The sequence below is a fragment of the Cydia splendana genome, chromosome 15 (genome assembly GCF_910591565.1).
Source record: "Cydia splendana chromosome 15, ilCydSple1.2, whole genome shotgun sequence".
Taxonomy (NCBI): domain Eukaryota; kingdom Metazoa; phylum Arthropoda; class Insecta; order Lepidoptera; family Tortricidae; genus Cydia; species Cydia splendana.
Window position 1 is genome coordinate 17,686,598 of NC_085974.1, and position 13,938 is coordinate 17,700,535.

Here is a 13,938-nt window from a genome sequence, read left to right on the forward strand (position 1 = left end):
GAACACTCCTATATAGCAAATTTCATCGAAATCGTTAGAGCCTGTCCGAGATCCCCCAAAATATATAATTCTTGTTTATTTATTTATTTATTTAAATAAATAAATAAACAAGAATTGCTCGTTTAAAGATAGATAGATATTGCATTGCACAACAATAGTTGGCCAAACTTTGCCAGTTGAGTTGACTGAAATTGTGTCAGTACGTGTATCGTATTGCTGTAGCACACTTCACACAGCCCGCTTTTATTATACTAAATGATATAACTTTACAACTGCTACCTATTACTCCGCTTGTAGAGATAGACCAAGAAAAGTCTGCAGTGATTTTGATAGCATACACAGTGTTATTTATACGTCATAATTTCATAGAAGTTTGACGTTTATAGTAACACTTGCACTGCGTGTGCTATCAAAATCGTTGCAGACTTTTCTTGGTCTAACTCTATATATTTCCCAGATTTACGATTAGATTTAAGGCCAGATCACACCGGCTGTGTGTGCGCAAACGTGTAATATAGCAACGTGCACGTAGGCGCTAATGTTGGAGTCGTGCACGCACACGTCACTCAAGCGGTGTGTCATCTCTCATAAGGATCTGTATATTACAACGCGTACACGTACGCGCATCCGACAGGCCTTAAGAATTAGAGCTGGAAGATTTAGAGCCTAGATATTGTCTTTCATTTGATAGCCAAAATCAATATATGTATGAAATTAATTATGTTATAATGTTGTTGAGCGTTTATAAATATTTATATTCAGTCAACATATATTTTTATATCATCACAAATTGTGAAATCATATATCATATATTGATTTTTGGTATCATTTTAGCTCAAGGTCCCTTTCATCATAATTGTCCCCTAATGGAAGTCCTAAGACGAAACCTGGTTTTCATATTTTTACCTTTCGTTCATTTAATTTATCATTTTTCCCAAGAGCACTCACTTTAACACGTGAGAGATGACGACGGCTCGGCATGGCCGAGCGCTTCGAGTTCGTTTCAAACTCGAGGCTGTAACTTCAAACGGACACGCTCAACAACGTTCCGAGCGCAGCATGATCAATCGAGATCGGAGCACTACATAATTTTATGTAGACTTCACAAAAATATTCATAATTCGTCTAATCGTAACACTTTCACTAGCTATCCCTATTCTTCTTTTTATCAAACTTTCCACTAAACTCCCGCCAGGAGGCGCGCACGTCGCCGAGCGTGCGGCTCGGGCGGCGCGGCGCCGGCGCGTCCACACGGGACGGCGCGTACAGACCGGGGCGGTGCTCACCGGAGTCCCAGTGCTCGTCGGGCTCGGTGTCGGGCTCGGAGCAGGACGAGGCGGTGGAGGAGGGCGGCGTGGCGGCGCGCGCCGCCGTGCCCGTGAACTTGGACGACGACGGCAGCTTCTGCACGATCAGCTCCACCTAGAAAAAAAAACATTCGATAAGCTTCTGTCAAAAAAAAAATATAAGTACAAGCTTTTATCGCTGACTGTACTTTTCTTTCAACAGACAATTAATCTACTCGTCGAGACAATTGTAACAAACCCAAAACACGATTACGTTATATAGTCTTATCACAGACTGGAGGGAAGGGAATCGGCTCAATGGTCCGTAACATTGCATTGTAATGCAACTTAGATTTGACCCCAACAAACATATTATAAACAAACATTGCAAAGCTTTTAAAATAGAAAAGAACGGGAGGCGTTTTTATACGCCTCTGGGAGGCTAAAGAACAAGCATAACGTTTATTATGTCACTTTCACACTGGCACGTCAAAATCGGCGCAGACTTAACTTAATCCGACTATGTGTGACAGACTCGCACTCACCTTAAAATCTTCGCTATATAATTTATGCTGTTTGTCTTTGTGTGCGTCATCCAACTGCCATTTATTTAACGTCAGCTTGAACGTCTCCAAATTCGAACCTGGAATACAATGTTCACATTAAAAAAAAACAATGATATTTTCTCAACCTTCAATCCGCAATTTTCACACACTTCCGCATAAGTGCGCATTATTTCTAAATCTAAAAGTATTTTTCGCCGATATTGATCAAAAGGACACATCAACCTGTTAAATTAAAGTATAGGGATCATGCGCATTGGAGGGTCTGCCATCTTGTGGCCTGAATCGGAAACATAAACATGTACATTGCCAAAGAGAATTTGAAATAGAGAGTTACTGTCATCAAAAAGAATAGATAGTATAGAGGGGTCCTGTCATTGTAAATTTTGTAGTCACTGTAAATTTACTGCCATCTATCGACACACGACTAAAACTCAAAATGAAAACGTATAGAGTTATCAAAACATGTATATATATGGATAAATGATTTTATTATTTTTATATCATTTTGATCCATGTTCATTCACTGATATCTATGTGTTAAAATTGTTAAATATGAAACGGTGTCGTCACGCCATCTAGCCGAGGATAGGCTAAAGGTGTGTGCGCCATCTATTCGAGAATGACTTTTGCTTCAATTCCGAGGCACGTTTTTTCCTTAGACTTTATTCGTCTTATACGAAGTTACATATGTCTTTGCTGTCATGGTAAATTATGTAGCTATAGTACCTACATTTACTGCCATCTTTCGACAGAAGATTAAAACTATTAGAACGCCATTTGACTCTGATCATTATTCTTTCACTTATATATAACTAACTTGTTAAATATTAATATTAACGCAATCTACTCGAGAGTAGGCTGAAGGTTATAGCGCCATCGCTCGAAAAGATTGCACCATACCTTTGGCCTACAGTTGAGTAGATGGCATTAATATTTAACAAGTTAACACATATCATTGAAAAAATAAGGATCAAAGTCAAATGGCGTTCTAACAATTTTAATAATTTGTGTCGAAAGATGGCAGTAAATGTACTGAATACCTAATTTACTTTGACGATATTCCCTCTATTTCCAATTCTCTTTTTTTTTTTTTTTAATTTATTTAGGTAAACAAACAGTCACTACAAGAAAGGCTTAAATCTAAAGTATTTTTAACACTATATACAGTATGTGTGACCAACACCGTTCACCACTTATTACAATTAGGTACATACTTTGATTACTCGGAGCTTATACCTCTGGAGCTTAAGGCTCCGGGAGGCATTGACAAGGTAAAGGTTATTATTACTTTGAGTTCTAACATCATAAAATTACTTAAATATTTAACGCTTAATAGTTAACAGTGCATGCAGCATTACGTTACATAAGTTATATGAAATTATACATAGTTAGTACATTAAATAGTACATTTTGATTCGCTTCATATCACTAGATATTACATATTGTTACTATGTCTAAGTACATCTGTTACAAGTTTTTTATATACACCAGAACTGCAGCCAAAAATATCCACCTGGTTAAAATGTGTGTTATAAGTGTGGACGAGCCTGCGAAGAGGAGCGCGCTCACCGGCGTGGGTGCGGCAGCGGCCGGTCACGAACAGCCGGTGCGGGCGCGTCTCTCGTTGTCTACTACAGTTGGGCACTTTATAACTGAGCTTATTATTAAGGGCAATACAATCATAGTGGTTGTTGCAGAGACCGTACAGTACCATAGATTCGAGCAACATTCGCCTGGAACTTAAATCTAACAGATCATATTTTTTTAGTAACTGCTGGTAAGGTAATCTTTTTTTGTAGCATCGAAAGTGCATAGAATTTAAGAATTTTTTTTGGACTGTTTCGAGAGCGTCTGAGTATTTAGTATAGTAGGGGTTCCAAATTGTAACAGCTTGTTCTAAATGGCAGCGAATTAAGGACTTGAATAATTGCAAATAAGTATTTGGTCTTCGAAATTCCGTACTAGACCGCATAACAAAACCGTACATCTTGAATGCTTTATTTATTATGCTATTTATGTGTAAATCTAGGTGCAGCTTTGAGTCAAGTGTGATTCCAAGGTCCCTTATAGATTCAACTATTGCAAGTTTTGCGTTACATAAGATGTAAGAGTTATTTATAATTAATCTTTTTTTGGTGAATTTAATTAGTTTGCATTTATCAAGGTTTAGTTCAAGTTTATTTGCAGCACAATAGTCTGAGAAGCAATCAAGGTCCTGTTGAAATTTATTACAGTCTCTTTCGTCACAAATTGTATGATATATTTTTAAATCGTCTGCGTATAAGAGAATATTACAAAATTTAAAACAAGTACCAATATCATTTATAAATAGTGTGAATAATAAGGGACCTAAAATTGAGCCCTGTGGTACGCCTGAACTGATTTTAATAGCATGCGATTCGCATCCGTTAATTGTTACTTTTTGGGTTCGGTTTGTGATATATGACTTGAACCAGCGCCACAGGTTGCCCCTTATACCATTATAAGCAATCTTTTCCAATAGTAATCGATGATCCACCCTGTCAAAAGCCTTCCGGAAATCAGTATACACACTGTCTACTTGCGTATTACTATCAAGGCTTTCAAATAAATATGAGGTATAAACAAGAAGATTAGTGGTTGTAGATCTATGTTGGACAAAACCGTGTTGATGAGGAATAATTTGATTATGTAGATTTGGATAAATCAGTTTATGTACTAACTTCTCGAAGACTTTTGACAGCGTGGACAAGATTGATATGGGTCTATAATTTTCTATGTTATTTTTGGAACCACCTTTGTGCACTGGAATTATGTTTGCAGTTTTCCAAATAGAAGGGAAGAACCCCTCGTTCAGGCACTTATTAAATATAATAGCGAGAGGTGTAGTTATAGTTTTAACTGTATTTTTGAGAACAATTGGGGGAATATTGTCAGGACCCTGACCCTTTGATAAATCAAGATGGCTTAATTCGTATGTAATGTGGCTGGTTGAGATGTGCAAATTGTGGATATTAATGTTAGATATAGGGTTATTTTCGGGAACGCTAAAGTTATCTGGTACAGTGGATGGCTGGTAAACCGACTGGAAAAAATCAGAAAACATATTACAAATTTGTGTTTTGTTATCAGAAGTTATATTTTGATAGTTCATAGTGTTAGGTATATCAGATGAATGGTTTCGATTAGAAATATAGGTCCAGAAGTATTTTATGTTGTCGTGTATACTGTCCTCCACTCGTTCCAGATATTTTTTATAACATTTATTTGTCTCGGTCTTAAATCTGTCTCTTAATTTTGAGAATACTTCATAGTCAATCAAATTGTGGTACCTTTTCCATTTGATCCAAGCTTTGTTTTTATTTTTAAAAATGTGAATTAATGCGGGTGAGAACCAGCATGGAAATGTATCTGAGTGTGTTTTCTTATAGGGAACGCGGTCCTTTTTAATTTTATAAATGCATTCATAAAATAATGAGACAGCACAATCCGCCGAGAGGTCCATTAGGAGGTCTGACCATGGGATCTTATCAATATCGTTATTAATATTAGTATAGTCAGCTTTGTTAAAACAATACCTATATATTGGTTTAGGGAACAACGCTTTATTTTGGGAATTAGGTAGGGTCATAATAACATAGAATGGAGGATGATGGGCATCAGGGGGGACAAGTGCGAGGGGGGCAGGTGCGCTGTTGCAGTCAGTGTTGTTCGCGAGAAACAGATCTAAGATTTTACCGCTCGCGTTAAGAAATATGTTATATTGTGTGAGATTGAATATAGAAATAAAGTCAATAAGACTCTTATGGTGGTTAGATTCGCGTTCACCCGGAGACAGAGTTGCAAAATTTCCACAGTTCTTCCAGGCCAAGGTCGGGAAATTATAGTCGCCTACAATCCAATAACTTTTTGCATTTGCTTGTAAAAGCAGAGTTTGCAGTTGTTCGAAGTGAGTTTCATATGTTATGGTAGGTTGTTTGGAAGGAATGTACACCGCACTTATAATGAGTTTATGGTGAGCACCGAGCGGCAGAGTAATTACAATGTTATCAACGAGCGGTGAAATCGCCGGCCGGCCCGGCGGCGCAGGTAACGGGGAGCACACAGCGGCGCCAAGCTCGCGCAGCACCGCCACAAGCACGCCGCCACCGACGCCGCGCCCGCTGCCCATTCGATCCCTGTCACTTCGAAAAACTACATACCGAGTATCTATAAACTCATTATTCGCTATTTCAGGGCATAACCATGTTTCAGTTAATATTATTATGTCATAATTGTGCGATAAAATGTTCATGTATAAAGTGTTTGTTTTAGTACGGAGACCTCGACAGTTTTGATAGTAAACCGAAAAAATACTATCCATTATTGCGTACGGATATAATATAAGAGTGTTTAAAACTGTAAAATAGTGTATCATTAAAATGCAAAAAAATTATGATCTCTGATAAGATAACACGCTCGCCCATAACTATGAGGTACTTACGTGATTGGTTGTATGTGATTATTAATTCTTTAAACAAAAACAATAAAATGCCCACGCACAAATTACGCGACTTTAATAGATTACAGGTGGCTATTATATGTATGCAGCACTGGTATAAGATTAACATAAAAGCAAAAATACAACACATCTTTGAGTTAGTGAAAAGTCTAGATCTATATTGGTCAGGAACTACTCGGTGATATCTTACTCAGCTCGTGAGTCGCTCGTATAGCTATTATTGGTGAAGTGCCATCTTTGCGCACCAATATAGTGGCATGTCGAACCCATACAAACTTAAAGTTATGCTTCAAGGCTGCTTCACGAGTCTGTCGTAGTAACAGCTTGTTTTTAAGTGTTAAATGCTCGTTCAGATATATTTTTTGCGGGGATCCTGTTATGTTTATTTGTGAAGTATTGAGTCCTTTCGCAAGGCGAAACGCAGCCAAAATATTATCACGTAGTATGACTGAGGTAAAACGCACTATTATGTTTTTTGGGCGATTGCAGCTGGGGTCGGCATGTGGTACACGATGTATTGAGACAATGTCACTGGGCGTAAAAGTGAATTTAATAGCGGTTCCTATGTCGCTGATAATACTAATTAAGTTTTCACCGCGCTTCTCAGGCATGTTGCATATTTCTAAATTATTCATTCGCGATTGTTGTTCCATTTTATCTCTTTGGTGTAATATACTACTGACCGTCATCCGGCTCCACTCGGACCGCGTCCAGCCCCGCGGCCAGGAAGAAGGTGTTGAACCAGAAGTGGAACAGCTTCTCCTTGCGCATGTACACCTTGGGCTTGGAGCACACGTCCACGCGCACGTCGCCCCACATGGGCGTGCAGTGCGTGAGCGCCACCGACACCGCCGAGGGACCGCGGCGGACTTCGTGACAGCCCGCTGGTGCCTGGAATCATATATTAATCCTTTAGTAGCTGTTACTTTTTCTATCTAAGAGCCTGTCCAGACGAAGCGTTTTGCGCGCGATGTGCGAGCGAGGGGCTCGACCTGTTTGTTATATAGCTCGACCGCGCGTATTACTCAACGCTGCAATGGCGCTAGACCAAGTGTCTCGACTCGCACGGCTCGTGGCACGCGTTTTAGGGCTGATTTAGACGGCGCGCGAACTCATATGCGATTTTAGTTACATTGCGAACTGTTGGTTTCGTCCAATTCCACCGACCGATCAAAAACCCGCAATGTAATAAAACTCGCATACGAGTTCTCGCATCGTCTAAATGAGCCCTTACGCACGAGTATGTAACGGGGTGTTGCTTTAATATCTTAGGTACGTGCGAAACGCTTCGTCTGGACAAGGTCCGCGACAGTATCTCGCCCGCGAGATATACTAGCCGTCTTTTTCTAACTGTATTATTCAAAGAGGGACGGGTAATCTCGCGGTGCTCCTTTGCTAAGCCTCCTGTATCTGTCTAGCCTAAATTTCGCACACCTCTCGCAGACCTGTAGCGCTGACGTCCGTAACTCTATGCCCGGGAATTACTGACATTCTTTACATGTACATTACTAAACTTAATTTACTGACATTTTTTAGATATCACATTCATTCTTTAGTCTCACATTTTTTCACATGACGCACAAATACTTCATCGTAATCATTAAATACCAGTTCAGAATTATCGCACATGGCATTTTAGAACTGGTTTCCAAGTTATCTTCTAAGCGTAAAGATCAGGATCACAAGTTGATAAGACACCATACCTAAGCGGCAGACTGGCCTGCGACACAAATAAGCTCTAACGAACATTGTCCACCATTCAACATGGGTGGAGGCGACATGATCGGCTCAGGGCGACAGGCTCGCGAATGTGGACTTTTGTAGCGGTCTATGAGATAGACGGTGGGAATTCTGTACATTCTGTTACCTTCAGAGGCGGACTGGCCTGCGACACAGTGAGCTCCAGCGAACATTGTCCACCATTCAACATGGGTGGAGGCGACATGATCGGCTCAGGGCGACAGGCTCGCGAATGTGGACTTTTGTAGCGGTCTATGAGATAGACGGTGGGAATTCTGTACATTCTGTTACCTTCAGAGGCGGACTGGCCTGCGACACAGTGAGCTCCAGCGAACATTGTCCACCATTCAACATGGGTGGAGGCGACATGATCGGCTCAGGGCGACAGGCTCGCGAATGTGGACTTTTGTAGCGGTCTATGAGATAGATGGTGGGAATTCTGTACATTCTGTTACCTTCAGAGGCGGACTGGCCTGCGACACAGTGAGCTCCAGCGAACATTGTCCACCATTCAACATGGGTGGAGGCGACATGATCGGCTCAGGGCGACAGGCTCGCGAATGTGGACTTTTGTAGCGGTCTATGAGATAGACGGTGGGAATTCTGTACATTCTGTTACCTTCAGAGGCGGACTGGCCTGCGACACAGTGAGCTCCAGCGAACATTGTCCACCATTCAACATGGGTGGAGGCGACATGATGAGCTCGCGAATGTGGACTTTTGTAGCGGTCTATGAGATAGACGGTGGGAATTCTGTACATTGTGTTACCTTCAGGGGCGGACTGGCCTGCGACACAGTAAGCTCCAGCGAACATTGTCCGCCATTAACCCGTGGAGCGCCCTACACAGACACGTGTGCTGTTAACTAGTATAGGAGTTCCATACTACGGTAAATCTGGGGCGCTCCAGGGGTTAAACATGGGTGGAGGCGACATGATGAGCTCGCGAATGTGGACTTTTATAACGGTCTATGAGATAGACGGTGGGAATTCTGCACATTATGTTACCTTCAGAGGCGGACTGGCCTGTGACACAGTGAGCTCCAGCGAACATTGTCCACCATTCAACATGGGTGGAGGCGACATGATGAGCTCGCGAATGTGGACCTTAGTGGCGGTGTACGTGAGACGGGAGCGCACGAGGGCCGCGAAGTACTCCACGTAGCGCCGCTGCGATGGTATCGTTACGCCTGGAAATGTTAATGTTTCATATTAGTTATTTTATCTGTGTGAGAAGTGTATGTTCAGATCTTTTTCAGCATGGTCGCTCAGTCTGATGGCGTCTGTATCTGCTTAGCATAGTTAACGAAATAACATTTTTTTAATTAAAGTAAAAGTGCCAAGAACCGAGCTTTATAATTGATTTTTGTCCACTTTTCCTTTATTTGAGAAATACTTTGATGTTTTTTTAAAAACAGAAAACGAAAAAAAAATTGTTTATTCCCAACAAACAATTAGGCGACACTTAGCACTTATTTTATCACCTAAAGACATATAACGGCTGGAGAATAGCTATATACTCTAAGCTTACAGGCTCTGGTGACATCAACGTCTTTAAGAAGTCCATGTATAGCTTTAAGATCCACAGTAGCCGTTTTGGCCGCTATAATGGATCTTAAGCAGCTAGTGTTATAGCTCAAAGTGAATTCTACCACCTTAACATCTATATGAGTAATAAGCAGCTGCAATTTTCACTTAAGGTTCTAAACAGGCGATAAAAACTCTTTTATAGCTCCGTTACTCGCAATCGCTTCTTAACTCTCTTGTCTCACTTACAGTCGAAAAGAGAAGTTATGAGTCACTTTTATAGATCATGTAGTCGCAGACGGGCGTTATTCAATACCTTAGTACATCTTATAGTGTTATTAGAGTCTTACTTACAACCTAAGCCTATAGCGCCATGTTAATATGACCGATGAATCAATAAGCAAAACAAAAACTGTTAATTAGAACGTAAATACTTAATAAAAATCGATAATTTTACTCAATATAGACATAATGTTAGTATTGTTGTATTTAAAACCGGACTTCACGTATATTGTGTAATTTTGCGAAAATTAAATACGGTGGACCACAATTTAAAAAATATTATATTCAGATAAATATGCAAAGGATCAGAGGCCCTTTAAAATTTTGTTAGTAATACATATAGTTATTGACAGTGTAATTAATTTCGCCATCATAAATCCGCAGATAACACCGGCATCGGTGAACTAAAATAATTATTTGCTTTTATTTATCCGCCATTACATTTCACTTCAAGCTGTCACAGTGCAAGCTTACAAATAATAATACAAAATTGAAACATCTGCAACCAAAGCGTGAGTGTTACAAATATTGACTTTAAATGCTAATATACCATCTAAAGCTGAAAGTATCATCTATATAGCTCTACACTACTACTCAAACAGTTAGTAGTCGCTTATTTGGCACCCTTTTAAATCCTAAGTACTTAATCAACGCTATTACAGCACTACTTTAGCGCTCTTCTACTACAACAGTTTGTAGTCACCTATATGCAACCCATCTAGCTCCTAAAGAATTAATTAACACTATTGTAGCTCCACTATACCGCTCTTATGTCTCTTTTTTTATCCCCTAACCCTACTGTAGCACTGTTATAAATCTTACGGTGATAAAATTTGTGCCCAATCTGGGGTTAAAACGGGGTTATAGCCGGCTATAACTCCTATTTTTAGAGTACTAACAACACCTAAAGAGTAAATAGGCGCTTATATAAATCTCTTGTAACCCTTAAATTTAGCGCCTAATGTTAGTTGGGTTGTGTTAAACAAATACAATTAGCCTTGAGTCCTCCTTGTAAGTACATGTGTGTCGCTTAACTTCAAACTCGGGTAAATCCATTCGACCCTCTCAGCAAATATCTACCCTATTACCTTGTCTTAATACCAATATCGCATAATCTGACAGATGGATTTACCCGAGTTCGAAGTTAAGCGACTCATGTATACCTGTATCAGGAGAACCCGCTCTTTCTTAATGTATGTACATAATATTAATTCAGCTTATGCTCTATTTTTTTATTAATAATTAAATATAGCGGCAAGTGATAAATTGATAGTTTATTGTTTATACAAGTGAGCAGATTGTGCTGTGTTTTGTCTTTTGCCAAACTTTTTTTGTTGTGGGGATCTAAAAGGCATCTATTGCCATTAACTAGGGCTGGCCCCGATTGCGTCATCTGCTTACAACGTCACATTGTGTAGAATTGCACATGGCGGACAACGCCGAATACTGAATATTGTATGCCATCTGGTTTGGACATCCTAACTTTGAAGTGAATATATTTGTCTACCGTATAAACACGTAAAATCGTTTATTAACAGCCAATAAGGCCCATAAATACATATGTACAGTCGCCATCAGATATATCGGGGCGGATAAGGCGCTCACAAATATCTGAACACGCCTCTATTGTCAAGGCGTTAGAGTGCGTGTTCAGATATTTTTGAGCACCTCGGACGCTCCGATATATCTGATGGCGACTGTACCATCGAAACTAACATACATATATAAGTTTCTTAGGCGGTTGGCAAAAAGTTATATGACTGGTTGAAGGTTGCTATCTTCGTAATTATCGTTTATGCCAAAAATATAGAAAAACAAACGGTTTAGTACTTACGAAACAAATTGGCGTTGACAGACAGACAAACGAGTGATCCTAATATGAGGTTTACGTTTTTTTTTTTTTGAAATACTGAACACAAAAATATTAAACAAATAAATACATAAATGCATTTTACCTTTTTCGTCATGCGTCCGTCTCGTCCCGTAGAACCTGAGCGCCTCGTCCGCCGTCGCCTTCTGCTGGCTGTACAGCAGGTAGCAGCATATCATTGTGCCTGAAAACAGTACGGTTCGCATAAAAACTCACTTCTTGCATCGTCAAACGTTAGGGTCTCCCCACACCTATCGACCGGCCAAGTGCGAGTCGGATTCGCACACGAAGGGTTCCATTACCCAAACAACGGCAAAAAAATCACGTTTGTTGTATGGGAGCCCCATTTAAATATTTATTATATTGTTTTTAGTATTTGTTGTTATAGCGGCAACAGAAATTCATCATCTGTGAAATTTTCAACTGCCTAGCTATCACGGTTCATGATATATATAGCCTGGTGACAGACAGACAGACAGACAAAGGAGTCTTAGTAATAGGGTCCCGCTTTTATTTTACCCTTTGGGTACGGAACCCTAAAAAGACGTCACTCGGCTCGACCAACGCCTTACGACGCGACGAAGTCTATTTCACTCTTATTGCGTAGATATAAAGCTGTTTTTCTATGGCGATATCTTCCGTCGCACGTTTCGCGTGGCGCGCCATATCTTTTGTTTCCTTCTAACTTCCTGGCTTGTCTTTAATTTCTTAAAGAGTGTTACTGTTAGTTTAGTACAGTCCCCATCAGATATATCGGAGCGGCCAAGGTGCTCACAAATATCTGGACCTGCCTCTATTGTCAACGCGTCAGAGTGCGTGCTCAGATACTTTTGAGCACCTCGGCCGTTCCGATATATCTGTACATAAAGGTTAGCGAGAAATCTCTTACGCAGTAGGGAAGGTAGTTGTACATTGTATGGTTGGTAAAAAACCCACATCTGACAATACAAAAAAATGTCACGGGAGAAATTGTCCTTCAAAGAAAGCGGGTCCTGTAGCGTAATATGTATAGAAAAGGCTTTGTTACAAATTTATTGTAAATGTACGCTTTTATTTAGACAGATTTCTATGTGACAGACTGACATAGGTCAAGGCTGGCCGTCAAGCATTAATAATAAAATATTTCACAGTACATATGGTACTACTTTACCGCCCTAGGGCGGGATTTAGGACAATACGTGCCTATGTCAAAAATTTTAAGGGCCATATGTACTGTAAAACGTTGTACGATACACGTGCGAAAAGGTAATTCGCAACGAGTGGCGATAAATTGAAACACGACCGAAGGGAGTGTTTTAAATCGACAAGAGTTCCTACTTTCCGCACTTGTATCGTAAATAACTATGTATTATTATGTACCTAATTAAAAAATAGACATAAATAGTTCACTTCATATTAAAAGTTTTTATGTTAAGAGATTTAAGAATTATTTGTTTTTTTTAATACCTAATAAAAAGAAATTATAGCGAGTAAAAGGTTTAAGTACATACAAAACTCCTATTCGCTCTATGCACACTCGCATAATAATATCATTTCAAAATGAAAGCATAACTTCGATTATAAGGTACCGGCTTTTTGGCTGCGGGTTCGTATGACTCTTAAACGGACTATAGGTATGTTTGTCGAATATCACGTGACATCAACACGTTTTCGCAAGTTTTTTAACCTTTTGGACGCTAATAACAGATATATCCGCACCGCAGATCCAACGCCAAAGACGGATTAATCGGTCACAGACCACAGAGCAACATAGACCTACGTGCATTTACATAAAGTTCAATTTCAGTTTTTACACTCCGGTGACGTGGCGTCCTGGCGTCCGAGTGTTTGACACGGCGTCGAAAAGGTTAAATCGCTCATATTTTTATTACAACCTTAGCAAAATTACATCCATACTTTTCATGACAAGTTTACAAAAAAGGCCTATTAAATTCGTAAATTATTAGTCCCACTCCCAACGCAACTCAACCCGATAACATTCACGTACAAATAAATTAAGTAGGTACAACAAAACACTAGATTTTAGGTTTTATCGCAATCGTTCGTGAACTGAAAGTCAAGGCCGCGTAAAATATGCAAGCATTACAAATTAGTCTGCGTACCTAGACTGCCTAAACTCTGGGTTTTATCGTAAGTCTGGAATTATGTAACGCTCAATTTTCGGGTAAAATATGGAAGTATTTTACGC

The 13,938-nt window shown here is 39.8% G+C and overlaps 1 protein-coding gene across 1 annotated transcript in view; it reads right to left on the bottom strand.

Moving 5' to 3' along the window:
- Window positions 1-1,118: 1,118 nt before the first annotated feature.
- The window catches only part of LOC134797792 (phosphatidylinositol 3,4,5-trisphosphate 3-phosphatase and dual-specificity protein phosphatase PTEN), a 61,669-nt gene continuing 48,849 nt past the window's right edge, over window positions 1,119-13,938 (bottom strand). Inside the window, exons 4-9 of the mRNA XM_063770161.1 lie at window positions 11,836-11,934; window positions 9,080-9,261; window positions 7,016-7,223; window positions 1,832-1,929; window positions 1,259-1,422; window positions 1,119-1,222 (exon numbers count right to left, since the gene is read on the bottom strand). Of these exons, the coding sequence (XP_063626231.1) occupies window positions 1,144-1,222; window positions 1,259-1,422; window positions 1,832-1,929; window positions 7,016-7,223; window positions 9,080-9,261; window positions 11,836-11,934 (830 nt within the window). The 3' untranslated portion in view covers window positions 1,119-1,143. The remainder of the gene's footprint in view (window positions 1,223-1,258; window positions 1,423-1,831; window positions 1,930-7,015; window positions 7,224-9,079; window positions 9,262-11,835; window positions 11,935-13,938) is intronic.